General features: G+C 45.5%; 1 protein-coding gene across 1 annotated transcript in view; it reads right to left on the bottom strand.

Annotated features, from left to right (window-relative positions):
• Positions 1 to 8,169: 8,169 nt before the first annotated feature.
• PRKG2 (protein kinase cGMP-dependent 2) overlaps positions 8,170 to 27,983 on the bottom strand; it is a 70,991-nt gene continuing 51,177 nt past the window's right edge. Inside the window, exons 10-19 of the mRNA XM_053404311.1 lie at positions 25,904 to 26,002; positions 23,169 to 23,319; positions 21,466 to 21,602; positions 21,104 to 21,193; positions 17,404 to 17,545; positions 15,166 to 15,329; positions 13,933 to 14,055; positions 10,342 to 10,404; positions 10,057 to 10,123; positions 8,170 to 9,380 (exon numbers count right to left, since the gene is read on the bottom strand). Coding sequence (XP_053260286.1) covers positions 9,285 to 9,380; positions 10,057 to 10,123; positions 10,342 to 10,404; positions 13,933 to 14,055; positions 15,166 to 15,329; positions 17,404 to 17,545; positions 21,104 to 21,193; positions 21,466 to 21,602; positions 23,169 to 23,319; positions 25,904 to 26,002 — 1,132 coding nt within the window. The 3' untranslated portion in view covers positions 8,170 to 9,284. The remainder of the gene's footprint in view (positions 9,381 to 10,056; positions 10,124 to 10,341; positions 10,405 to 13,932; positions 14,056 to 15,165; positions 15,330 to 17,403; positions 17,546 to 21,103; positions 21,194 to 21,465; positions 21,603 to 23,168; positions 23,320 to 25,903; positions 26,003 to 27,983) is intronic.

Genomic DNA, 27,983 nt, shown 5'->3' with positions numbered 1-27,983 from the left:
GGATTTGATATCCCGCTTTATCACCTAAGGAGTCTTAGAATCATAGAATCATAGAGTTGGAAGAGACCACAAGGGCCATCGAGTCCAACCCCCTGCCAAGCAGGAAACACCATCAGAGCACTCCTGACATATGGTTGTCAAGCCTCTGCTTAAAGACCTCCAAAGAAGGAGACTCCACCACACTCCTTGGCAGCAAATTCCACTGTCGAACAGCTCTTACTGTCAGGAAGTTCTTCCTAATGTTTAGGTGGAATCTTCTTTCTTGTAGTTTGGATCCATTGCTCCGTGTCCGCTTCTCTGGAGCAGCAGAAAACAACCTTTCTCCCTCCTCTATGTGACATCCTTTTATATATTTGAACATGGCTATCATATCACCCCTTAACCTCCTCTTCTCCAGGCTAAACATGCCCAGCTCCCTTAGCCGTTCCTCATAAGGCATCGTTTCCAGGCCTTTGACCATTTTGGTTGCCCTCCTCTGGACACGTTCCAGTTTGTCAATGTCCTTCTTGAACTGTGGTGCCCAGAACTGGACACAGTACTCCAGGTGAGGTCTGACCAGAGCAGAATACAGTGGCACTATTACTTCCCTTGATCTAGATGCTATACTCCTATTGATGCAGCCCAGAATTGCATTGGCTTTTTTAGCTGCCGCGTCACACTGTTGGCTCATGTCAAGTTTGTGGTCAACCAAGACTCCTAGATCCTTTTCACATGTAGTGCTCTCAAGCCAGGTGTCACCCATCTTGTATTTGTGCCTCTCATTTTTTTTGCCCAAGTGCAATACTTTACATTTCTCCCTGTTAAAATTCATCTTGTTTGTTTTGGCCCAGTTCTCTAATCTGTCAAGGTCTTAAAGCGGCTAACATTCTCCTTTCCCTTCCTCTCCCACAACAAACACTCTGTGAGGTGAGTGGGGCTGAGAGACTTCAGAGAAGTGTGACTGGCCCAAGGTCACCCAGCAGCTGCATGTGGAGGAGCGAGGAAGCGAACCCGGTTCCACAGATTACGAGACTACCGCTCTTAACCACTACACCACACTGGCTCTCCAGCAGGAGGAGGCTTAGCAACACCTCCTGGAAGTGTGTCTTTGTGCCGACTCGCTGCCAGGATGGGCTGGAAGGTAAACGGCGTTTCCATGCGCTGCTCTGGTTTGCCAGAAGCGGCTTAGTCATGCTGGCCACATGACCCAGAAGCTGTTTGCCGGCTCCCTTGGCCAATAAAGCAAGATGAGTGCCACAACCCCAGAGTTGGCCACGACTGGACCTAATGGTCAGGGGTCCCTTTACTTAAACCTTTTTACCAAAGTAAATGGGCAATGCCCAAATATTTTATTCAAGTTGGCACCCCTGGTTAGAAGCGAGTTCCATAGTTTAATTGTGCCCTATGTGGAAAAGTACTGCTTTATATCTGTCCTGTATTTTCCAACACTCAGGCATTATGAGGGAGGGAGGAAAACTTTATCCACTTGGTGCATGAATAATTCTATGCCCTTCTATCACGTTGCCTCTTCCTCACCTTTTCTCTGAACTAAGATGTCCCAAATGCTGCAACCTTTCTTCGTAGTTGTTCCACCCCGTGATGAATTTGGTTGCCCTTTCCTTAACCTCTCCCAATATCCTTTTTGAGGTGGCGTGCTGGGGAAAAAATTGCTTAAAACTAGTGGGCATGGCAAACCTTGCCAGGTTGCCTGGGTCCTGGCAGCTGCCCAAGGGTGCCATGGGCCTTGGGGATATAATTAGTGAAGTGATGAGTGATTAAGTGGCACAGCTTCCCACACTCACATTTTCAACCCATGCCGGCACCTTTTTTGTAAAAGCAGCAGCAAAAAGGCCCTTACTCTGGAAGCTGTGTGCTCCCCGCCGCGGCTTTTGCCTGGAGTTGGAGGCAATAACACGACCAAGAAAATGTCACTTGACTTTAGAGGAACATGGAGCAGATGTCTGGCCTTTAAAGAGCAGGATTGCATTTTGTCACCTTATAAAAGAATATAGGCTAGTAAATGGGCTTTGGGACTTCTCCATGGGTTTTCTAGATGCTTTGGTCTCTGCATCTGGCAATTGAAGATGGGACCACGGCTACACCAGTGGGTTTTGCTTTTACTGCCTGCATTCAGTTGGCAAAGCAATTAGCCCTTTTGCTGCAAAGCCAGCATCTGAATTACCCTCAAAATTTCCTGCGCAAAACTACTTTCCATCTGCCTGGTGTTTTCACCACCGGGAACAAGTTACACCTGCGCTCCATACAGAGTTCGTATTGGCTTTCAACCCACTTCCAAATGCAATACTAGGTGTTACTTTTGGACCGTAAAGAGCACTGTTATAGAACCCAACCGATCATCTCCTTTGTTCTCCTTAACCAAGAGGAAAACCCTTGTGGATAAGCTATTTTCAGTTAAAAATCTGGCTTATTGTAAAGGAAGAAGAAGAAGAAGAAGAAGAAGAAGAAGAAGAAGAAGAAGAAGAAGAAGAAGAAGAAGTAGAAGAAGAAGAAGAAGAAGAAGAAATTTTATTTATATCCCGCCCTCCCCAGCCGAAGCCGGGCTCAGGGCGGCTAACAACAATAAAACAATACAAAAATACAACACAAACAACACTCTAAAATCATTCATTATAAAATTAATTAAATTCAAGCCACTGGCCACCACTGGGCCAGAGCTCCGCGAAGATTGCCGAGGGAGGGGGTCAGGCTGTGCCCTGGCTAAACAGCTCTGTCTGGCGGAACAGCTCTGTCTTGCAGGCCCTGCGGAAAGATGTCAAGTCCTGCAGGGCCCTAGTCTCTTGTGACAGAGTGTTCCACCAGGTCGGAGCCACAGCCGAAAAAGCCCTGGCTCTAGTTGAGGCCAGCCTAACTTCTCTGTGGCCTGGGACCTTCAAGATGTTTTTATTTGAAGACCGTAAGTTTCTCTGTGGGGCATACCAGGAGAGGCGGTCCCGTAGGTACGAGGGTCCTAGGCCGTATAGGGCTTTAAAGGTTAAAACCAGCACCTTAAACCTGATCCTGTACTCCACCGGGAGCCAGTGCAGTTGATATAGCACCGGATGAATGTGATCTTGCAGCGAAGACCCCGTAAGGAGTCTCGCTGCAGCATTCTGCACCCACTGGAGTTTCTGGGTCAGTCTTAAGGGCAGCCCCACGTAGAACGAGTTACAATAATCCAGTCTGGAGGTGACTGTCGCGTGGATCACGACGGTCCCCAAATAATCCCCAAATAATTGTTTCTCAAAATAAATGTCTTCCAGCCACAGTCCTAAACAGATTGCATTTGTTGTTGTTGTTGTTTAGTCATTTAGTCGTATCTGACTCTTTGTGACCCCATGGACCAGAGCACGCCAGGCACTCCTGTCTTCCACTGCCTCCCGCAGTTTGGTCAAACTCATGCTGGTAGCTTCAAGAACACTATCCAACCATCTAGTCCTCTGTCGTCCCCTTCTCCTTGTGCCCTCCATCTTTCCCAACATCAGGGTCTTTCCCAGGGAGTCTTCTCTTCTCATGAGGTGGCCAAAGTATTGGAGTCTCAGCTTCAGGACCTGTCCTTCCAGTGAGCACTCAGGGCTGATTTCCTTCAGAATGGATAGGTTTGATCTTCTTGCAGTCCATGGGACTCTCAAGAGTCTCCTCCAGCACCATAATTCAAAAGCATCAATTCTTTGGTGATCAGCCTTCTTTATGGTCCAGCTCTCACTCCCATACATCACTACTGGGAAATCCATAGCTTTAACTCTATTAACTTTGTTGGCAAGGTGATGTCTCTGCTTTTTAAGATGCTGTCTAGGTTTGTCATTGCTTTTCTCCCAAGAAGCAGGCGTCTTTTAATTTTGTGGCTGCTGTCACCATCTGCAGCCACAAAATTAATCTGCAGCCAGATTGCAGCCAAATCAATCTGCAGCCAGATTGCATTTACTCCCAAGTAAAACCCCACTGATGTCACTACATCTTCATTGCAATACCAATGCAATGAAGCCCGCATTCTGGCCAGCCATGAAGGAGGGTGTTGGAAAACACAAACAGAGCATGTTGAAGGTGCCGTGTAATAGATTTATTTGTGCACACAATGCATTTTACAGCCGTTTTAAAAAGGACGAAGGCATTTCTCTCCCTGTGTGTACATACCAGCAGCACTCTTGTGTAATAAAACCAACATATACTTTCTCGTTTAAAAAATAGGCATATATGAAAACTGGGCATATATACAAATAAACAGGAAAAAAACAACCCATCTATTTTCTCTTTTTTAAAAAAAGTTTTACAGCCTTTACATATTTGATACCTTCTAGAAACGGGGCACAAAAATATAGATGATGTGCACTAAAGAAGATACAGATCTTGGAGACACCGCACAGTCTTTGGTATTACTAACTGGTACCTGCAAGCACTTGAGTGTTTTCTATAGGATCAGGGATGAGTCACCAGGTGATCCCCCGACACTACAAGGACTACAACTCCCATTACCCTTGCGCATTGGCTGTGCTAACTAGGGCTGATGGGAGTTGTGGTTCAATAACAGCCAAAGGCCCAATACATTTCCCACCTCTGCCTTGAATCCTGACAAGACAGAAGTACTGTTTCTGAGGGACAGGAGGCGGGCAGGTGTGGAGGATTCCCTGGTCCTGAATGGGGTAACTGTGCCCCTGAAAGGACCAGGTGCGCAGCCTGAGAGTCATTCTGGATTCACAGCTGTCCATGGAGGCACAAGTCAATTCTGTGTCCAGGGCAGCTGTTTACCAGCTCCATCTGGTATGCAGGCTGAGACCCTACCTGCCCGCAGACTGTCTCGCCAGAGTGGTGCATGCTCTAGTTATCTCTTGCTTGTACTACTGCAATGCGCTCTACATGGGACTACCTTTGAAGCTGACCCGGAAACTACAACTAATCCAGAATGTGGCAGCCAGACTGGTGATTGGGAACGGCCACCGAGACCACACAACCCCAGTCTTGAAAGATCTACATTGGCTCCCAGTATGTTTCCGAGCACAATTCAAAGTGTTGGTGCTGACCTTTAAAGCCCTAAACGGCCTCAGTCCAGTATACCTGAAGGAGCGTCTCCACCTCCATCATTCTGCCCAGACACTGAGGTCCAGCGCCGAGGGCCTTCTGGCGGTTCCCTCACTGTGAGAAGCCAAGTTACAGGGAACCAGGCAGAGGGCCTTCTCGGTAGTGGCACCCACCCTGTGGAACACCCTCCCACCAGATGTCAAAGGAAAAAACAACTACCAGACTTTTAGGAGACATCTGAAGGCAGCCCTGTTTAGGGAAGCTTTTAATATCTGAAAGAGTATTGTATTTTAATATTTTGTTGCAAGCCGCCTGGAGTGGCTGGGGAAACCCAGCCAGATGGGTATAAATAAATAAATTATTATTATTATTATTATTATTATTATTATTATTTCTGCAGCTGCCTTATGCGGAGATGGACCACCTCGCCCAGGAAAGTCTCCTTTGCCTGGCAGCAGCTCCCCCAAATCCCAGGCACAAATCTTCCCCAGCCTTGACAGGAGCCCTCTTTTAACTGGTGGTACTGGGCTTTGAGTGTGTGAATTATATTATCTGACAACGATCCCAGCGGCACCTTTTCTGCTGCTCATGGTCCTGTTGTGTTGCACCAATTTTTCCCAACAAATAATGTTATTGACAGCTGCTGCTCCTAAGGTTCAAAAGCAAGTGGGAACTTTGATTTGTGCCGACTTCCCCCAAGTTCATTATCACACCAGGTGGTCAAGTGCTATGGTGCCATCTCCCTGAGGTGGGTTTAGAAAGCAGGCCACTGCCTTCCTACGCAGCCATTGTCACAAGGTGGCAGTAGCGAATCCTCAAGCTGGCTGTGTCCTCCAACAAGACTTCATCATGCCACCCTTGTAGGATCCCTGGTTATCACCCCTTCCAGAGATAAAGGGTCACAGGAAAAAACACACAACCCCTTTGCTGTTCTGCTGTCAGCCTGCGGGGTTGAACTTCAGAAGTCCCTGCAGTCCCTAAACTGGGTCATGTAAGTACCGTATTTTTCGCTCTATAGGATGCACCGGACCACAGGATGCACCGGACCATAGGAGGGGGATAACAGGGGAAAAAAATTCTCCCCCTCTCTGCTCAGCGACCCTTCAGCGAAGCAGCAGGAGAAACGGAGCCCCTTCCATTTCTCCTCCCGCTTAGCTGAAGGGGCGCTGCGCAGAGAGGGAAAACTGTGCAGCGCCTCTCCAGCGAAGCGAAGCCTGGAGAACAAGAGGGATCAGTGTGCACCGACCCCTCTCGCTCTCCAGGCTTCAGGAGGCTATCCACAAGCCTTCGGAGCGCAGCGGGAACTCCTGCTGCGCTCTGAAGACTTGCAGATAGCTGCCTGAAGCCTGGAGAGCACAGCGGGAGTTCGCGCTGCACTCCGGGGGCTTCAGGCAGCTTCAGCGAAAGCAACGCGAAGCCTCCGGAGTGTGGAGGGAGCTGTCCCTCTGCGCTTCGGAGGCTTTGTGTTGCTATCGCTGAAGCCAAGGAGCCTGCATTCTCTCCATAGGATGCACACACATTTCCCCTTAATTTTTGGAGGGGGGAAATGTGTCCTATAGAGCGAAAAATACGGTATCTCATTCATGAACCTCTGGCCTTAGATCTTGGAAAGGGCAGAGCACATGCTTTATCTGCCTAAGTTCATTTTCTGGCATCTGCTGATAGGACTGGGAAAGACCACACTGGAGAGCTGCTGCCAGCCAGTGTTGACCACACTGAGCTAGATGGCCTGATTTGAAATATGACATCCTCCATTGTCGCTCTCTACATTTTTGCCATTGAGCCACTGCTCCACAATGGAAGAAAGAAAAAGGTCTTTGATTTCCATTTCTAATTCAACTTGTTTTTTCAATTAGACTGGAAGACTAAACATTTTCTACAAAATAGAAACAGGACCTATGCTTTTAAAAATCTCTCTCTGTTAAAACATGGCCAGTCAAGAAAGAAATAACGCTTTTTGTCCAAGTGGGTAAAATTGGCTTCCAGTAAAATTGGCTTCCAGGTGGAAAAATCAAAATTAGAGACTGAATTGTTAGAATCCAGTACTAAGAATTTGTCAAAAATGTACAATTTGCTGCTGAAATGGAATACACAAGATGAAACGGTTAAATCAACTATGATTAAATGGGCTCAGGACATTGGTCATAATATTTTGTTTGCTGACTGGGAAAAGTTGTGGACCACCGGGATGAAATTCACGGCATGTAATGCCTTAAGAGAAAATATTATGAAAATGATTTATAGGTGGTACATAACCCCAGTCAAGCTTGCAAGGATTTACCATTTGCCTGATAATAAATGTTGGAAATGTAAAGAAAAGGAAGGTACATTTTTTCACCTTTGGTGGACGTGCCCGAAGATTAAGGCATTCTGGGAAATGATCTATAATGAACTTAAAAAGGTATTTAAATATACCTTTAATAAGAAACCAGAGGCCTTTCTCTTGGGCATTGTCGGCCAAGGGGTGTTAAAGACGGATATAACTTTCTTTATGTATGCTACAACAGCAGCTAGAATACTCATTGCAAAGTACTGGAAGACACAGGATCTACCCACACTGGAAGAATGGCAGATGAAGGTGATGGACTACATGGGCTTGGCAGAAATGACGAGCAGAATCCGAAACCAGGGAAGAGAAGCAGCGGAAGAAGAATGGAAAAAGTTCAAGGACTATCTAAAGAAATACTATAAAATTAATGACAGTTAGAATGATGTTGGACTGGAAAGTAAATGGTTACTATTAGTAATGGTTAAGACAAGGAGAATAAGGAAGATTAGCTTAAATTTAAAGTAAAATAAGGGAAGATTTGCTGAATAATTGATTAGAATTTGGAATACAGAAAAGGGAGGCATGAGGAAGTCGAGGAAGAAAGGTTTAAGAAATTAGGATATGAAATGGTACTTGTTTTTTGTTTTGTTTCTGTTATTGTTTGTTTATGTATTTGTCGTTGTTATGTTTTGTTTGTGTGGCTATAAAAACTGTTTAATAAAAATATTTAAAAAAAAAAAAAAGATGTGATCCTCTAGGGGCCTGTTGGTTTCCAGTTACCACCTGCCCCAGGCAGACCGACAAAAATATTAGGAAAGATCAAAACCTAAGGGCAGTGAAAACAAGTTTCTGCACTAGGCATATACTAACCGAGGAACTGCAGCCAATTCCAGCTCTTTGACTCTGCACTTCATGGTTTTTCAATATGTTGTGAGGCACCAATAATGCACAGGAATTGACTTCAGAAATATATGCTGAAATCTCTGCTAAATCAAGCTTTTTATATATATAAAAAAACCCCACACAGAGAGAACAGTTATTTTGGGGGGAAGTCTACCATACTGAACGTAATTGTTCTGCAATAATTGCCTTTCTTGTTGAAAGTGTAAGTTGGCCATCTTGTAACAATATGGCACAATCCTTTTAGCTCCTGTCTGCACTGATATTAATAGCATTTTTCTGTAGCAATGCATATGTATGGTGCATATGCGTATGCAGTAATCCCACCTGTGTATGCCAATTCCTGGATGTTAAGAAGACTGCTTTATCCTGATGCAAGTCTGCAACTGGAATAAAGCGCTACTTAAAATACAGCCTGGCTCCTGAGTGCTTCACGTGGGGCTTCTGTACATCACAACATGAGCGGGATATTTAAAAAGCTACTTTTAAGTGTGGATTTTGTTTACCCTGGAAGATGACCAGAATAGGCCACCTTCACGAAGTCATTCAGAATGCTGCTCTGCTCTCCTGCATCTTTCCATTCCTCATCCTGAGGGCTCAGGGTTGCCAATACAGTCATATCTTGGATCCCAAACACCTTGCAAGTCGAACGTTTTTACTCCCGAACGCCGCAAACCCAGAAGTGACTGTTCTGGTTTGAGAACGTTCTTTGGAACCCGAACGTCCGACACGGCTTCTGATTGGCTGCAGGAGCTTTGGAAGTCGAACGGACTTCCGGAACGGATTCCATTGGACTTCCAAGGTACCACTGTGTCACACATCTCTACGAGAGATGAAGAACTTCTGTTTGCAATTAAACAAGGGGTGATGCTTCTTGCCACTGGGCCACTGCCCCATCCTTCAAAGGACAAGGCAAAACCTGTCATGCTGTGAAGTTGCAAAGCAAGATAAAAGGGGGGGGAGGCGCGTCGGCGTCTGTGTCCAGCTCACTCTAAATGCAGAAGTCTCCTTGATCTGAATGCAGCTGGGTTGGGCTCCTAAGAATTATGTTACATGACTAGTACAAACAATCTGTGGATGCTCATATTTGTTGATCTATAAGCCTGCCTCTTCTCTTCTCCTCTTAGAAGTCTTTATCCCAGCCTGAAAGCTCATCTGGTGGGGTTCCCTGTTCAGGAGGGTATCGGTCGAAGTAGCTGTAATCCATTGGACCAGAAAGCTGCGAAAGAAACATGTGTAAAGAAAATCTTAGGGGACACACCAGGCAAAAAGCAGTTACAGAATCATAATTATCAGCTGAGATCCAGCTCCGAGGGCCTTCTGGCAGTTCTCCCATTGCGAGAAGTGAGGTTACAGGGAACTAGGCAGAGGGCCTTCTTGGTAGTGGCACCCGCCCTGTGGAACGCCCTCCCACCAGATGTCAAGGAAATAAGGAGCTATGCAATCTTTAGAAGGCATCTGAAGGCAGCCCTGCATAGGGAAGTTTTTAATGTTTGATTATGTTTCTTTATATGCTAGGAGCTGCCCAGAGTGGCTGGGGCAACCCTGTCAGATGTGTGGGGTACAAATAATAAAATTATTACTATCATCATCATCATCATCATCATCATCACCTAGTCCAACCCCAATGGCATTTAAGGCACATAGGCTTTGAATAACTTCCTAGCCACATTCCCAAAGCATGCTGGGAGAACATCATGTCAGGCAATGGCACTCATTGCAACTATCCACTGATCCTGCCTAAATGAAATCAAACACCATTGACGCAGAAAGAGGTTGTGTGAGACCAGAGTTTGAATCCCTGCTTGGCCCTTCTGATGCAAACGAGACTTCACCCTTGTGCAAATGATGAAATGACAAGCGTTTAATGCCACATAGTATGACGTTCTCAGTACCTCTCTTTTTAAAGGAGACGTTAACTTCCTTGCCTTGAGTCCTTCCCAGTTAAAACCGTTCAGCCACCTGGGAAGGAAGGTTCAGAACAAGAAGATCAGTGAAACAGTGGTTATAAGACAAGAGGCGCATCTGTCTTGGAAGGAAACAACATCACACCTTCATCCTGCCTTTGTGGCCACAAAAAGACTTCCATGTTTCTCCTCTGCTCTACAGAATCAGAGACAAAAGCAGGAGAAAAAGAAGTGACCCCGGTTTGCAAGGAACCCCGCCGTTCCTTTCCTTACCTATGCCTCTTAATATCATGGATACCATTCTTCAGATTTCCTAACCTCTCGGTAGGATTTTGCCTATAAACAAAACAAAACAAAAGCAAAGTCAACGCTCCATAATTCGGAAGCTTCGTAATTTAATAATACTATCACCTTCCGTGTTCTAATGCAATTCAACAGGTTGGATCCTACACACACACACACACACACACACACACACACACACACATATATATATATATATATATATATAAAATATATCCTAAATCAGCCTTCCCCAACCTAGTACCCTTCAGTTGCCTGCTAGCAAACAGATCTGAAACTTCCAAGGGCTTTTCCCAGAAAACCTTCATTTGCACCAGCTGTATATTTAAAATCAAGACAGAGAAACTTTCAGCATGGCCTTATAAATAATATGCTCTTGGTCCGCAGGAAGTAGGGCTGATTTCTAGTAATGTTCATTTTGTTGGGCTCCCTATATTTGCAATTGGGGGCGTGGGGGGAGTGTGTGTTTTCCGCAGCTCCAGCAGCCAGAATCCATGGCTTGAAACACCCTCGGCAACTTCTCTCTCAAGTGAGAGATAGAGAAGTGTTATAAAAAATCAATGGCGTGTCATCATAAATGTATGGGAATAAGTGCATTTACACGTACCGCATGTCCACAAAATGTCAAACCCTACAGGTGGTGCAAAATGGCCTTTGCAGCATGGCTCAGTTAAATAGTGGCAAAGTTTCCAGGTGCGCCTATTTGGTCCCGTGTTCTCAACGAACCTGCCAATTCCTTGATGAAAGATCACTTTTACCAGTAAAACCTGAGCTGAAAGGGTACAGAGAGCAACAAAGCGGCCATGTTTATCCCTAGCCAGCCTTGAGACCCCTAATCCCATATCAGGAAATTCTTCCCGAACTTCCCCTCAGTGAAACAGGTTTAGCAAATGTTGATAACTATCCAATCAGACTTGTCAAACGAGCAGATTCCTACGCATGAACAAAACAGGTCTGAGACAATGGATTATGGAGTCATGGCATTCACAGTATCAAAAGAATGGCCCAGACTGGCCAGGAAAAGGCAATCAGCAAACATTAGCAGGGATCTTGACAGACAGAGGACAAGTCATACTCTCACAATTTCTAGTTACAGGCAGGTACCCGTGTTGGTCTGCTGTAGTAGAAGCAAAATAAAAAAAATTCCTTCCAGTAGCCCCTTAGAAACCAACTAAGTTTGTTATTGGTATGAGCTTCCGTGCGCATGCACACTTCTTCAGTTGGTGTCTAAGGTGCTACTGTTACGAAAAAGGAGCAATGCAGCAGCGAGCTCCAGGTGGCTGGAAAGCCAAACAGGATGTTGATGTTTGGGACTGTTCCGTGGGAACAAAGGAACAGTCTATTCATTGTACTGAGCACAGGATGTTAGCTCAGAGTGTCACATGACCTGTACTGGAAGTACAGGGGAGGAGTTTTCTCTCTCTGCTGTTGGTGTTAAGAGAGAGCAGACACGTTTCTCTGTACTGCTGGAAGGACAGAAATAAAGGCATGTAAATACATTTCTGTCTGTCTCTCTCCCCTCCATGGGGATGGCAGGGGAGGAGTGGTGTGTTCTTCTCACGTTAGAGGAGGATCGCCGATTGAGATCTCACCTGATCTTGCCGGGAGTCGCAGACGGGGAGGTCAACAAGGAACTCAAGCCGGGTGCCTGGAGAGTGGCCAGATTCCTCTGACTAAGGCTTGATTCCGACAGCTACTGGAAGGATTTTTTTTATTTTGTTCTCAAATTTCTGTTGTAGACCGCCTCTTTCTGTGATGCTTGTATGATGCTTGTGGGTGGTCTTTGGCTAAGGCAGCCTTTCTCAACCTGTGGGTCCCCAGATGTTGGGGACCCACAGGTTGAGAACCACTGGGCTAAGGGGTTGTCACACACGCTCCCTCGCCTCCTTGCATGGAGAGACTCTACTTGCAAACAGATCAATAGAGATCAGCAGCTTGCCTTGTTTTCTTTGTTGCCTCTGAAATATACTCAGAGTCGAGAGTGGATTTCACGCTCTTTATTCAGCTCATAGTGGTGAGGAGGAATGGAAGTTCCCCCAGAATGTCTGCTTTATATACATTATTTACACAATGGGCCCCACATGATTGGCTAATTCCAGGATTCTCCTGTAGGCCAATCAGGTTGCAGATTCACTTCCACCTGGAGCTGGATTGGGTCGCTCCTGTGGACCAATCAGACTGCTGCATTCTGGATCCTATTGCTCTAGGACCAATCAGGCTGCTGCATTCTGAATCCTATTGTTCTAGGACCAATCAGACTGCTGCATTCTGACTCTTATTGTTCTAGGACCAATCAGACTACTGTATTTTGGATCCTATTAAACTCAGTACATAACAGCATCACTGTTTCATCTCTGACCAAGATGAAAGGGATATCTTTTCTCTTGATAGGGGAGGGGCTGTAAAAACCAAACCCCATTTTCCCCCCCACAACAGAATAAATGATAAAAGCCAAAGGCGACGACTCATCCTTACTGCAAAGGATGCAGCACCAATGCTCTGATCATTGCTACTTTGCACACTCAAGGTATAGCAGAGTAGAAGCTTCTTGTACGCCGTGTGCCATATTAAAACCGCTGCAGGCTTGTAGTTAATTATAAGACAGGAGGCTAAGAGCATGAACAGATTGGAGGTTCATTCAGGACACTGAGGTGCTGAGTCAATGAATCCAGTCTGCTTGAAGTGGGGCAAACAGAAGACCTGGAAGAGAGGTCCTGGATCAGGGTCCATGTGCCCTTCTGCAGCAACCTTGATCTTCCCGTTTGCCTGGTCTGTCTCTTTCTCTGGTGACAGATGTCTGTCTCCAGGTGGTCTCCCATCGAGGCACAGCCAAGATCTGGGCTGGCTCAGCTTCAGCAAGGCCGTTGAATCACCTGCCTTTTTTTTTTTACTTCCATGTGCAATGGACTTGCAAGAATGGGATGTGTCCATCCCAAAGTCCCAAGAAGCAGGCCTCTGAAAACAAGGTAAAGGCCTCAGAACCTCAGCCTTCAAGGGGCGAATTGGCAGCAACTTCCAGTTCACGTCTTCGGTTTTATGTTGGTTGCCTAGCAACTTGCGAGGAAGGTTTTAATGTGAGCAGGGAAGCCAAAATGCAGCTGATTAACACAGAAACAAGTGCAGCCTAATCTGAAGAGAAGAGTTGGGGAGACAGCAGGCCCCAGTGAGGCTTTGGGTCTGGGCAAAAGTTGCTTGAGCATAAATAGGCAGCCTGGCTATAGACTTTGATTGTACGTATCTACCTTCACTCAGAATGCCCAAAGTGGACAGAGCAATCAAGTAGCAATACTTGCACGGAATTGCACTGTAAAATAAATAATAAAGTATCTCACACCCGGTAAACATTACGCAAACAATGCATTTTTAACAAAACAAAAACCAAACACCCTCAGTTTAATAGTTAACACCCAAACATCTCAGCAGGATCTTTTTTTTGCTTCAAAAGAGAGAAAAGATAGTTTTTGACTTAAGTTTAACGAGCTTTGATTTTGGGCGCCTAGCAGAATGTAACACGGCTAAAGTATTCTTTTCACACCTTCGCGACCAAATTGCCCTCCTCACCTGCAGAGCCGCCGAATCAAGTCTTCAGGCCGCTTTGTTATTATCCTGGGAAAATCCAGCCTTTCGACGCCTTTCAGAATCAAATTGTAGGTCATCATTTGATCGACCCCAGAAAATGGAGGACTAGAGTAAATGTCACGATTTATAGAAATGGATTGGGTGGGGGGGGGGGAGAGAAGGAAAAGAAAAAAAGAGAAAAATGCTCAAGTAAAAAGGAGTTTGTAATGACAAAAGAGAAATTCTATTTTAGATACAGGTAAAATTTGCAGAAAGCTGTTTTATAGGAAGTCTCACTAATTGTCCTAGCGGTCCAGTATTGTCTATTCTGAGGGTAGCAGCAATCCAGGGTCACTTCCACCGGGTTGATGACCCTTGTGGTCCCTTCCAACTCTCTATGAATCTATGACCTGCTACCTGGTGCTTTTAAATGAAGATACTGGGGATTGAACCTGGTGACTCTTGTTTGCAAAGCAGATGCTCTACCACTGAGCTGTATTATTTCCTGTTTAATGCCCATGCAAATATGAATGAAGAAAGAAAGAAAGGAAGGAAGGAAGGAAGGAAGGAAGGAAGGAAGGAAGGAAGGAGAAGGGAGAAAGCTAGACCCCTTAACAGTTTGGCTACACTGAACCTTAAACAGAGATCATTCTGAAATATGAATGTATTATTACGGATTTGTGGGGGCCCTGCCTTCCCCTAGGTTCCTGGGTGCTGAGAATCAAGATGAGCAGATAGGTGTTGGATTTAGAAGTGTAAAAATTCAGGCTAAGCTTCTGTTCCAGACCGGGGCATTGCCTGAGGGGGGAAGTTATTAAGAAGTGCAAAGAGAGATCCTTGAGTCTGGGCAAACAGGGGTTGCCAGGGTTACGGTGGGCGATGACTGAGACAGAAGGGGTTGGGCAAGGGGGGTTGTTGGAAGAAGATGGAGGAAGGAGGAGAGCACCACGTGGAGATGAAGGAGAAGAAGCCATCAACGCGAGGCAGAGGCTGATTCAGCTGCTTGTGGATCTGAGCTTGCTGCTCTTCAGAGCAGTGGCGGAGCTAGCGGATTTGGCACCTGGAGCGGGGGCGTGGCGTGGCGTGGCACGTCCTCGAACCCAGCTATAAAGTGTGGGCTCTACAATATGGACTCTCCTCATAATATAATAACCAAGCAAAACAACAGCAAATAACCTATTTGTGTAAAGAGTTCATAGAAGCAGTGATTCCTGAGGTAACTGACTTGGCACTTACTTTCCTGTCAGCAGCTCATACACTAGGATACCAAGAGACCAGAAGTCCACGCTGAAATCGTGTCCTTTATTCAGGATGACTTCAGGGGCAACGTACTCGGGAGTCCCGCAGAACGTCCAGGTCTTTTGCCCAGCTCCAATCTTCTTAGCGAACCCAAAATCAACCTCATGGGGGGAAGAGCAAATACTATCATCAGACAGTGAGGCATTTAGCTTTGGCTGTTCTCATTTACAGCGTCTAGCCCTTGCTGGCTTTGCACAAACCAGGGCATTTACAAGTGGGCTTTGGAAGGCCAAGGGAAATGGGCTGCCATTTACAGTGGTAACTTGGTTCTCAAAATTAATCCGTTCCGGAAGTCCGTTCCAAAACCAAAGCGTTCCAAAACCAAGGCGCGCTTTCCCACAGAAAGTAATGCAAAATGGATTAATCCATTCCAGACTTTTAAAAGCAACCCCTAAAACAGCAATTGAACATGGATTTTACTATCTAACGAGACCACTGATCCATAAAATGAAAGCAATAAACAATGTACTGCGGTCACACAATCAATCAATCAGTAGCTGAACTGGGTTCCACACAGTCACAAAAACAAAACAAAAAGTGCCGCAAAAGCAAAAATGCAAAATAAATAGCAAAAACAGACAGACCTCAGCGTAACACTCAAAATGGAAGTGTGGCACTCAAAAATGGAAGCATAACACGCAAAAAGGAGCACGTTCGGCTTCTGAAAAATGTTCACAAACTGGAACACTTATTTCCGGGTTGCAGTGTTTGGGTTCCAAGTTGTTTGAGTAGCAAGGTGTTTGAGAACCAAGGTACCACTGTACTTAAAATATACAGGATGGCGAAAGGTTGCTTTTCTCTTCCATCTGTTCTGCTCCCTCTGCCAGCTTGGTGCCAACACTGACTTCCAGAAAAGTCCTTTACTTCCCCAGCGCATAGTTAAATTATGGAACTCGCTGTGACGTTAACATATGAGAGTGCTGGAGGTGAAATAGTTAAACAGGTTGCCCAGTCAGGGTGGAGTCAGAGGGACTATAAAACCAGCTCTGGGAGGGGCGAAGGGCAGAGTTCGTTGGGAGTTGGGTGGTTGGTTGGAGTGGGAGTGAATTGGGATAGAGTCTGTGGGTAGGTTGAGTTAGTGTAGCAAAATAGGCTGAGTCAGAAACAGTTAGGGGCTAGGAAGACAAGTCAATATCTGAGAGGTGGTTTAGTGAGTGAGAGCAGGTAGCGGAAGTTATAGGTCTGGATAGGCACCCCATGAATGTAATTGACCGATACCGTTTATGAAACCACACACTTGTTAAACAGCAATAAATAAACAGAAATTTATGTTCTAATTTAACCCTGACTGGACTCAGTATTGTACCAGGTAGGGCCTGGGTGGTGGCAGCGAGAAATAAAGTGGTGGCACAGGGATCAATAGACAGTGAAACGTCTGGGGACCCTGTGTGATCGCCACACATGTTCCCACAGGAGGCAGTGACACTGGTCCTGCTAGCTAGGGATGATGGGAGTTGTAGTCCAGACTGGAGACCCCAGTTTGGGAAACCCTGGTCTACCCAAACCAGTAGCAGCTCTCCATGGTTTCGGACAAAAGTCTTTCCCAGCCCACCTTGTAGACACCAGGGGTTGAATCTTGACCTTGGCATGTATACTGAGCTATGGGCCTTCCATTATCCTATTTTCACCTTAGCATTTTGAGGGGGTACTTTGGTTCTGCTGCACACAGGTATGTCAAGAACCTATGAAGAGTGAAAATATGGATGCAATTCATCAGTCGGAAACTGGGTGGTTCATGGAAGGAGGAGATTACAGGTGGTTTGCTGGTTTCCATCCTCACTGTACCTGAGTGGAATGCAAAGAAGTTTCCTTTCTTTGTGAATGTTCCCTTTGACATTGGGCTGGCAAACTATGTTCCTCAGAGGCCCAGATCTGACCCAGGAGGACTCCCACATTTGCTGACCTCGGGGATCATTCCTTCCACTTAGACCAAGCACACAATTTACAGGAAGATTCTTGTGAATTAAAATTGTAACCTGGGAGGAAAGGGGTGGAATCAACACACCCAGGGGAATAATATTCCTTCCTAACCCTCAGGTTGAGTGCGACAGAGGCTTCAAGGATTAAGTGCTCTTAAAATTTCCCTTTAACGGGCATGGCATTGGATGAAAAGCAAGCTTCTCTCTGCAGGACAATTATGGGCATTAAAGAAAAACAAACCAACCACAACCTCACCAGCTTTATATATCCTTGAGCGTCCAAAATTAAATTTTCGGGCTTCAAGTCCCTGTAGATCACACTGATGTAATGCAAATATTCGACAGCTTCCGTCACACATCCAACACAGAACTTTGTAGTGGTTTCATCAAAGCTCCCTCTGAAATAAAGCAAACATTACACATCTTTTTCACACTGGCTGTACTTCTGTAGTTCCTCCATATCCCATGCAATCCTTGAGCTCCAGAAATCAAGATCCTCTATCTCTCTCACATTTTATTTGATACAAGGAGAGTTGGGTCTAAATAAGCAGGTCTGTTCTGTAGTATATAGCTTGAGAATCATAGAATCATAGAATCATAGAGTTGGAAGAGACCACAAGGGCCATCGAGTCCAACCCCCTGCCAAGCAGGAAACACCATCAGAGCACTCCTGACATATGGTTATCAAGCCTCTGCTTAAAGACCTCCAAAGAAGGAGACTCCACCACACTCCTTGGCAGCAAATTCCACTGTCGAACAGCTCTTACTGAGGGCTCCTACAGATTTCATTTTCATTGCACATTCATGACCATTTGGATCCCTTCCAGTCGGGATTCAGGCCTCATCATGGGACTGAAACTGCCTTGGTCGCACTGGTTGATGATCTCCGGCGGGCTAGAGACAAAGGTGAGAGCTGTTTCCTAGTTCTGCTGGATCTCTCAGCGGCGTTTGATACCATCGACCATAACATCCTTCTGGACCGTCTTGAGGGGCTGGGAGCTGGGGGCACTGTCATACAGTGGTTCCGCTCCTTCCTCCTGGGCCGTGTTCAGAAAGTGGTGGTGGGGGATGAGTGTTCAGACCCCTGGGCTCTCACTTGTGGGGTGCCTCAGGGTTCTGTCCTCTCCCCCATGCTTTTCAACATTTACATGCAGCCGCTGGGAGAGATCATCAGGAGGTTTGGGCTGGGTGTTCATCAGTATGCGGATGATACCCAGCTCTACCTCTCTTTTAAATCAGAACCAGTGAGGGCGGTGAAGGTCCTGTGTGAGTGTCTGGAGGCGGTTGGAGGATGGATGGCGGCTAACAGATTGAGGTTGAATCCTGACAAGACAGAAGTACTGTTTTTGGGGGACAGGAGGCGGGCAGGTGTGGAGGATTCCCTGGTCCTGAATGGGGTAACTGTGCCCCTGAAGGACCAGGTGCGCAGCCTGGGAGTCATTTTGGACTCACAGCTGTCCATGGAGGCACAGGTCAAATCTGTGTCCAGGGCAGCTGTTTACCAGCTCCATCTGGTACGTAGGCTGAGACCCTATCTGCCTGCGGACTGTCTCGCCAGAGTGGTGCATGCTCTGGTTATCTCCCGCTTGGATTACTGCAATGCGCTCTACGTGGGGCTACCTTTGAAGGTGACTCGGAAACTACAATTAATCCAGAATGCAGCAGCTAGACTGGTGACTGGGGGCGGCCGCCGAGACCATATAACACCGGTCTTGAAAGACCTACATTGGCTCCCAGTTCGTTTCCGAGCACAATTCAAAGTGTTGGTGCTGACCTTTAAAGCCCTAAACGGCCTCGGTCCAGTATACCTGAAGGAGCGTCTCCACCCCCATCATTCTGCCCGGACGTTGAGGTCCAGCGCCGAGGGCCTTCTGGCGGTTCCCTCATTGCGAGAAGCAAAGCTACAGGGAACCAGGCAGAGGGCCTTCTCGGTAGTGGCGCCCGCCCTGTGGAATGCCCTTCCAGCAGATGTCAAAGAGATAAACAACTACCTGACATTCAGAAGACATCTTAAGGCAGCCCTGTTCAGGGAAGTTTTTAACGTGTGATATTTTACTGTATTTTTGGTTTTTATGGAAGCCGCCCAGAGTGGCTGGGGAGGCCCAGCCAGATGGGCGGGGTATAAATAATAAATTATTATTATTATTATTATTATTATTATTATTATTATTATTATTATTATTTGTGCTCATGATGCTATTTAGGGGTGGTCATACCCAAAACCACTTCCAATACTATTTGTGTGTGCAAAAGTTTGGGGGCAGTCACACTGCTTCATTACCAGTCAAGTTTGTATCGAAGAACTTCCTGCTGAAATCATTCAACTTCTTAATACAGTGGTACCACTTAATTCGTTCTGGAGGTCCGTTCTTAACCTGAAACTGTTCTTAACCTGAGGTACCACTTTGGCTAATGGGGCCTCCCACTGTCGCTGCATGATTTCTGTTCTCATCCTGAAGCAAAGTTCTTAACCCGAGGTACTATTTCTGGGTTAGCGGAGTCTGCAACCTGAAGCGTCTGTAACCTGAAGCGTCTGTAACCCGAGGTACCACTGTGCCAGAAATGTTCTGGTTTGTATTTTCTCCTGCTCTGGAGGGTAGGATTCGAACCAATGGCTTCAAGTTGCAAGAAAGGAGATTCTGACTAAGCATCTGGAAGACGTTCCCAACAGCAAGAGCTGTTCGACAGGGGAATGGACTCCTTCCGGAGGCTATTATTATTATTATTATTATTAATTTATACCCCAACCATCTGGCTGGACTTCCCCAGCCACTCTGGGCAGCTTCCAACAAAATACGGTGGTACCTTGGGTTAAGTACTTAATTTGTTCCAGAGGTCCGTTCTTAACCTGAAACTGTTCTTAACCTGAAGCACCACTTTAGCTAATGGGGCCTCCCGCTGCCGCTGCGCCGCCGGAGCACAATTTCTGTTCTCATCCTGAAGCAAAGTTCTTAACCTGAACCAATATTTCTGGGTTAACGGAGTCTGTAACCTGAAGCGTATGTAACCCAAGGTACCACTGTATTAATCTCCTTCATTGGAGATTTTTAAGCCGAGGTTGAACGGCCATCTGTCAAGGATTCTTTAGTTGAGATTCCTGCATTAGACTAAATGATCCTGGAAGTCCCTTCAAACTCTGATTTTATGATTCTCCTACTTTGGTTACCCTTTAGCCCCTCTGGACAGCAATAATGTGCTAGCACTGGGGAAGCACTGCAGAGCAAACTAAAGCAGCACAAATTCAACACTAACACATTAATATTGTGTCAAGAACTTGTAAAATGCACCTGCAACAAAACACAGGTCTGAAGGGGCCCTTCTTGCAGGTTTATGAAACATTTTAGTAATTGCAAAACCCCTTGTCTGGAGACCACAGGAGAAACTTCCCCATGGGCTGTGTGGTGTAGCGGTTAGAGTGTTGGACTAGGACCTGGAGGACCAGGGTTCAAATGGCCATGAAGCTCACTGGGTGACGTTGGGCCAGTCACTCACTCTCAGCCTAACCTACTTCGTAGGGTTGATGTGAGGACAAAATGGGGAGGACGGAAACTATGTTCGCCAGCTCCTTGGAGGAAAGGTTAATAATAATAATAATAATAATAATAATAATAATAATAATAATATGCCACCCATCTGTCTGGGTGCTCCCAACAAAATACAATAAAATTCCAACCATCAAAAACTTCCCTTGAGATGTCTTCTAAAAGTCAAATAGTTGTCAATCTGTTTGACATCTGATGGGAGGGCATTCCACAGGGTGGGATACAAATGTAATAATAATAAAATTAAAATAAAATAATAATAATAAAGATAACTCACATTGCCCTGTTAAGTTTCTAAAAACCTGTAGTCTGTACACAGCCCCACTGAGCATGGATCTTAAGGCATGCTTCTTTCTTTCTAACTCATTTTTTTAAAAAAGTTATTCTTCAGGTAGAAAACAAAAAAATTATTACCTGTCTCTCAGGATACTCCACAGCTCACCACCAAGACAGGCTTCCAAGAGCATGTAAACGTATTTGTTGTCTTTGAAAGTGCGGTACATTCTGAAGGGAATTGGAGGGAAATCAGTCAGTCAATTAAAATTATTTGTAGGCTATCCTTTATGAGCAAAACTCACACAGGACGTTTTACACAATAACAAATTTGTTTATTAAAAATACAATTTCCAGGGAAAAATAATAACACAATGCAAAACCTCCCATAAAATGCAAGCATCTGAGCAAGCTGGAAAATTATTAAGCTAAAGCATACGTGGGCTGTGTCATTTTCTATAACAGTGGTTAAAGCTAAATAGAAAACAGAGAAAGCAATTTACTTCACAATGAAGGGAGAGCAGGCTTCTTCTAGAATTTTCTTTTCAGAGTGAATGTGCTCCTGCTGTTTGGTATCCACTATGTGTTTCTTCTTGATACATTTCATGGCAAATGCTATGTTCTCGTTCTTCACTTTCACCTGAGTTCACATTAGGGGGGGAAAAAACAGTTTAAAAGGGCTACACGATCATAAGCTCCCACCCTCCCCTGGTCCCTCAATTTTTTTGCAGAGTACACAGAACAGAATGATAAGTGCTGACCATAATGGAAATTATGTTGATAGGAAAGGGGATCTCGTCCATATATGCTATAACCCTACAATTAACAAAATTTTGGAGGAAAATGCCCTTCAATATGATCGGTTTTGTCTAAGACAGTGGTGTCCAAACTTTTTTCAAAGAGGGCCAGATCTGTTGAAGTGAAGGGCCATGGGGACCAGCCAAAGGGCCAACCAAAGTTCTTGAGCTTCTTTTAGGATTGAAGGTGTTGAGGTTTTTTTGGGATTTTACCCCAGGAAATAAACTGCCACAGGGGCTGGATTAAACCAACCGGCGCGCCGGATTAAGCCCCCAAAACAGACTTTGGACATGCCTGCTCTAAAATATTCGGGGGGAGGGGGCTATAGGATCAAGCATCCACAGAATATGAAGCTATGGAAAACCACTAGACCTGAGGATTTAACACGTGAGAACTGCAACAAAGTGTGGCAGTATGACACGCTGCCATTCAAGATTCCAGCCAGTCAATTCCACTCCCTACTTTTCTTTTCTTTTCAGCATTCTATTGGCCATTGAGCACGCTCAGTCCTCATTGGGTAGTTTGCTCTCTTCCCTCCCTCCCCAATTACTTAGGATTTTATTCATAAAGGTTTTTATCATTCTGGAAACCCTATTCCCACACTGCTGGTATCTCCCTCTTGTGCAATGGCAATCACAACCTGAACATTAGAAATGGGTGGCGGGGGATATGATTGATTGGTTTGACCCAATTAACTGCAATGAGTCTTAGCCTGTTTATATATTTGGAGGAATCCGCCAGCCAGCCAACTGCTGCCCCTTCCCCAGCATTGGCAGCTTGCAAGATGTGCTGATCACTAGTGTAATGGAAGGTAGCTCTTAGGGAGAATGGGAGAGGAGCTACCGTTTCTCGCAAGTGCTCAATGACACGCCAAGCTCCAGCCAAAGCCCTGCGACGCTGCCATCACGACGCACCCGCCACAATGCCTGCAGCGCAGCCATGGGTGAAGAGGCTGGAGGGCAGGTGGTGAGTCAGCACGCGGGCAGCAAGGCTTCGGATTGGCTGGCTGCTGGCACCAATCAAAGCCCAGCTCCCTTCCTCTGTGGGGCGGGGAGAAGCCAGGAGGGAGGGAGGGAGGGAGGGAGGGAGGGAGGGAGGGAGGGAGGGAGGAGGCGCCGCTGCGGTGTGTGTGTGTGTGTGGAAAATGGCGCCCAAAAAAATTGCAAAAAAAATGGCACAGCCCGAACGATCACGCCGATCCAAGCGGCGATTCCAGGACCGTCCGAGGGCCAGATCCAGAGGGCAATTGGGCCTGATCCGGCCCGCGGTCCTTAGGTTGCCAACCCCTGCGTTAGAGAATGCACTTGAAAATATGGGAATCCTGAGGCCCTAGGAAGTACAAGATCATCCACAGCAAAACATTCAGATCAGAAGCGGCAGTCAAAACATTTAAAAGGCAAATTCTTACAAGTTCCACTCTTCCGAATCCACCAACACCCAGGGTGGCAACAATTTCCAGGTTCTGAAATGGGCAGGAGGAAGGAAACTGGGTTACTTTTTCTTTCAGCTGTATCATCTCCAAAGAGACGTCGCTGGGTAGCTGCTCCAAGGAAGAAACTCTGCATTAAAAAGAAATAAAACACCCCCTTCAGTTCAATCTCGCTGAGCGCGCAACTGAGAATTGCTGCGGTGGTCTGATAATGTTTTTTGTAAAATGTTTTCGACGTTCCCCCACGTCTTTCAAAGGTATCTTTCCTCAAGCACCTGGAGCAATGAGCTCACAGATGGCCCTTTTCTGACTGAGCTGGCAGAGGAAAAGAACCCCCAAATTCATTTAAATTATGTTGTTTTTGCAAGCTCAGTTTCAAGACCTTTTCGTAGCTCACTGAAGTTTTAAGAAGAAACCACCAGCGTGGATAGGAAGGATGGCTGCTTCCTGGCTCAGAGGAAAGGCGTTGTGTGTTATTTGTCCTGGATAAGTCATCAAAGTAACGATGGCAGGTGTGTCTCAAGAGGAGAAGACTTCCTAAGAACATCTTGCAGCATTTTTGGTGTCCTTGAATTAGAATGTCTTCAGCATGTAAAAGGAGAAAAGAATTCCATGTCTTCTTACAGGAGAAAAGTTAGCATAAATAATAGGAAAATAGTGTTGTTGTTTTTTAAAGGAAGATTTGATCAGGAACAGAATGCGATCTTTTTCTAATGAAGTTTTGAGAGTTCCCCTCCACATGTCAAAAATACATGCAGATGAATTCCAGCTGTCACCTGCTGTTCTGCTGAAAGTCTCTTTTTAGTGGCAGAATTTCATGAGGCATTAAATATTGATTGCAATCTCTCTGTTTGGGTACCTCGGGTCTGAAATGGCAATTTGTTTGATGAACAGCCATCTGCTTTTATTGCCTCTCTCAGTGGCCTTTTGTAGGTTTATTGTAATGAAGTGAGGGCCAAATAATTTCTCGTCAGAATGCCAATGGTAATTTCTCCAACTTGACCACTAATTCCTGTTCTGCATTAACGGTCTTTCGGATAATCCATTAAAACTGATCAAAATGAAAATGATACTGAGACTGCTTAATATTGCTGTGACTGGAGCTTGTGTTTCCAAGGATCTGATTGGCACTAAAAGGAAAAATACAGTGCTAGTAGCATATAGAGTCCATTTGAAGCCACCATCCTTGACAATTAATGCACCCCACTTCAGATTTTACTTAAAGTGACATTATGTCTGCAGTGAGGGTGCACATATAGTGATGCTATAAAGCAAACTGTTGTTCCCAGGCTGAGCCAGGCTAAGTCAGTTTGGACCAGGGCTGGAATGGCTAAAATTGCATGCAGCCCGGGTTAAGACTCCATGCAGCTAGGAATTTCTGGGGGGAAAATTAAACAGCTGTGCTTAAGAGCTTCCTATTATCGTTTATGAGAAAGGCAAAGTGGAAAGCATGCATGCAAAAGAACTGAATAGAACACTAAAAAAATAATTAGGGGAAGGTTCTGGATTGTGGCCAAAGCATTGGAATCCCCCTGCCCAGTGACACTCACAGTGGTACCATATGTTATGGCAACACAGCTGAAATACTAAAAAACCCCCACAAAAAACAAAAAGCATAGATGGACTGGAAGATGTAATCGCTGAGCAGCTTTGCTGGAAAACAACAAAATGCTTCTATGCTATGATCTTATTGTTGCTATGCTCTTATTGTATGCTATGCTCTTGTTGTTGTTTAGTCGTGTCCGACTCTTCGTGACCCCATGGACCAGAGCACGCCAGGCACTCCTGTCTTCCACTGCCTCCCACAGTTTGGTCAAACTCATGCTGGTAGCTTTGAGAACACTGTCCAACCATCTCATCCTCTGTCGTCCCCTTCTCCTTGTGCCCTCCATCTTTCCCAACATCAGGGTCTTTTCCAGGGAGTCTTCTCTTCTCATGAGGTGGCCAAAGTATTGGAGCCTCAACTTCAGGATCTGTCCTTCCAGTGAGCACTCAGGGCTGATTTCCTTAAGAATGGAGAGGTTTGATCTTCTTTCAGTCCATGGGACTCTCAAGAGTCTCCTCCAGCACCATAATTCAAAAGCATCAATTCTTTGGCGATCAGCCTTCTTTATGGTCCAGCTCTCACTTCCATACATCACTACTGGGAAAACCATAGCTTTAACTACACGGACCTTTGTTGGCAAGGTGATGTCTCTGCTTTTTAAGATGCTGTCTAGGTTTGTCACTGCTTTTCTCCCAAGAGGCAGGCATCTTTTAATTTCGTGACTGCTGTCACCATCTGCAGTGATCATGGAGCCCAAGAAAGTAAAATCTCTCACTGCCTCCATTTCTTCCCCTTCTATTTGCCATGAGGTGAGGGGACCAGTGGCCATGATCTTCGTTTGTTTGTTTTTATGTTGAACTTTAGACCATATTTTGCGCTCTCCTCTTTCACCCTAAATCTGAGATGCCGCAAGAATTTTCAAGGTCTCAGTTAGCTTGTGGATTTGTTTGACTTGAAAGTGGCTGGAAAACGCTGAACGAAAGTAAATAAATAAACAGACAAAAAACACAGCAACTTGGGTCACCCATGAGTCCAAAATCGGAGGCGCTGCAGTCTGTATGCCCTTTTAGCAGGTCTGCTGTCGTAATGTAGATATGTGCCACCAACCCTACAGAGTGTTGAAGAGGTTACTTTCCATGCAGTTTCAAGGATCAGCTGCGAGACTTACTGAGCTTGTCTTTTTTCATCGTCCCGAGCCAGGGTAGCCACATAACCCGCAAGGTATGCCTGGAGTTCTTCAAAAGTCCCAACTGTTTGATTGAAGGTTCTGCAGAACAAAAAGAATGAACCAACATGGAAGATCATTGCTAGGAGCGACGAGAACACATTTTCGTCTGTTTGTCCCCCCCCCCCCCAAAATTAAATATACCACAGAAGTATCTTTGATTTCTACTTAGATCTCATTAGCCAGACATATGGTAATGAATAAAAACACCCAGAGATAATTGCTGTGTTTGAACGGAACAGCTTCAATGGGCAAACACTGCATGAGGCCGCAATACACACAGGCACTGAAAAACCTGGTTGTCATATTGATGCATGTGCTGTTATGGGGGATGACATTGTCTTGTTGTGCTGTATATGTTATAAAGGGGAGCCACATCGGGGTCAAGGCATCCTCCTTTGCTTGCTAGTTTAAGTTTGTTGGTTAAATGTTCTAGTAAGGGAGTTTCCCATACATTTTGGTACCAGCAGTCTATGTTCACTCCTGATAGGACCTTCCAGAGTCTAGTTGTAATGTGTTAGGAACTGGGCAGAGGAGAAATGGTGGAGACCGCCTCCCCATCCGGACCCTTCTAGGGAGGAGGAGGAGGAGGAGGAAGGCAGTATAGATTTACAACAGGGGTTTGAGCGAGGTCACAGCTCAGAGGCAGATGAGGGGGAAAGTTGGGAAATTGTGGGCGAGCCAGAACAGCTGGCTGACATGTTGTCACTAGAAAGCATTCCAGACCCACCATCTCCCAGAACCTGGCGGGCCTTAAAAGTAGGAGAGCGAAGAGCTCGAAGACAGAGGCCACTTAGCGGCACCCATAGAGGAGGTGGTGAAGATGACAAATGAGGAAGCGGGAGAGACGGGGGTGGGGTGGAGATTCACTTGGGACAACGCCATTATCCAAGAGGCTTGGTTCTAGAGCCTCTCTCTGTAAAGTTTGAAATAAGAAAGGACCGTAAGAAACTTTTCCTTGTCTTTATGCTTTCCCGGGCAACCAGCTCACAGTATCCTGACATAATGTTTCTAGCTGCTGAGAGTAAGTGACCTATGAGCTCCTTGTCATGTGTATGTGTGTTGTTGTCCTGGGAGATATTTAATGGGGCTAGTTCTGGAGTTACATCTATTACAAAACCCTACACAAACACTATGTGATAGAATGAAATAACATTAGCCCTCCACACCTCTCTCTCTCCACTTTCTTTCCCCCACAGCCGCATGGTGTCTATGACAATAGTGTCTCGTACCAAATGTAATCAAACTGTGAAAAAGACTCCATTAATTGAAAATGGAGACGTCGTTTTCCTTGTTTATTTGTTCGCTTTTGTAACACAAGAAAATATTTAATAAAAACCAATTAAAACAAAACAAAAAACCTGATTGCACCTGCCTGAGCACAATTATAGGAAATTAACACTCTATGACAGGCCTTCACAACTTCTGACCCACCAAGCTGAACTCACATCACCACACTATGTAGCGTGGCCCGCAGGGAACTTCATTAACCTATATTTGCTGACTGCGAAAACAAGAGCGGTTTGACAAGAAACAGGCAGAGAAGGGTGTGTCAGAAAGAGAGAGAAAGAAAAAGGATGGTACAGAGAGAGAGAGAGACAGACAGACAGACAGATAGACAGACAGACAGACAGACAGACAGACAGACAGACAGACAGACAGACACGGAGAGGTACGAGGATGGAATGGGGATGTTTCCAAACTGTTGCTATTTTCAGATGGAACTGGCAAACTCAGGGTGTGCGATTAAAGTTGATTTGAAGAAATGAGCAGTTTGTGGATAAGCAGTCTTTTAGGAAACCTCATCTCCCATGAATGATTTAGCACACTGGCAAACTCAGGTTGTGGAATTAAAGTCTATTTTGTGCTCTTGTGCAACAAACCTGAACATTTTGTGATAAGGACAGGGGTGGGAAAATGCATTGGAAAAAGTGAGATAACATTTGGTTGAGTCAACATCATATAACTCATCCCGCAAACGAATGAGAATGAATGTTCAGTAAATAGCTGACATCCTCAAATG

Source organism: Podarcis raffonei, chromosome 9, assembly GCF_027172205.1.
Source record: "Podarcis raffonei isolate rPodRaf1 chromosome 9, rPodRaf1.pri, whole genome shotgun sequence".
Taxonomy (NCBI): Eukaryota; Metazoa; Chordata; class Lepidosauria; order Squamata; family Lacertidae; genus Podarcis; species Podarcis raffonei.
This window is presented reverse-complemented; position numbering and strand designations above follow the sequence as displayed.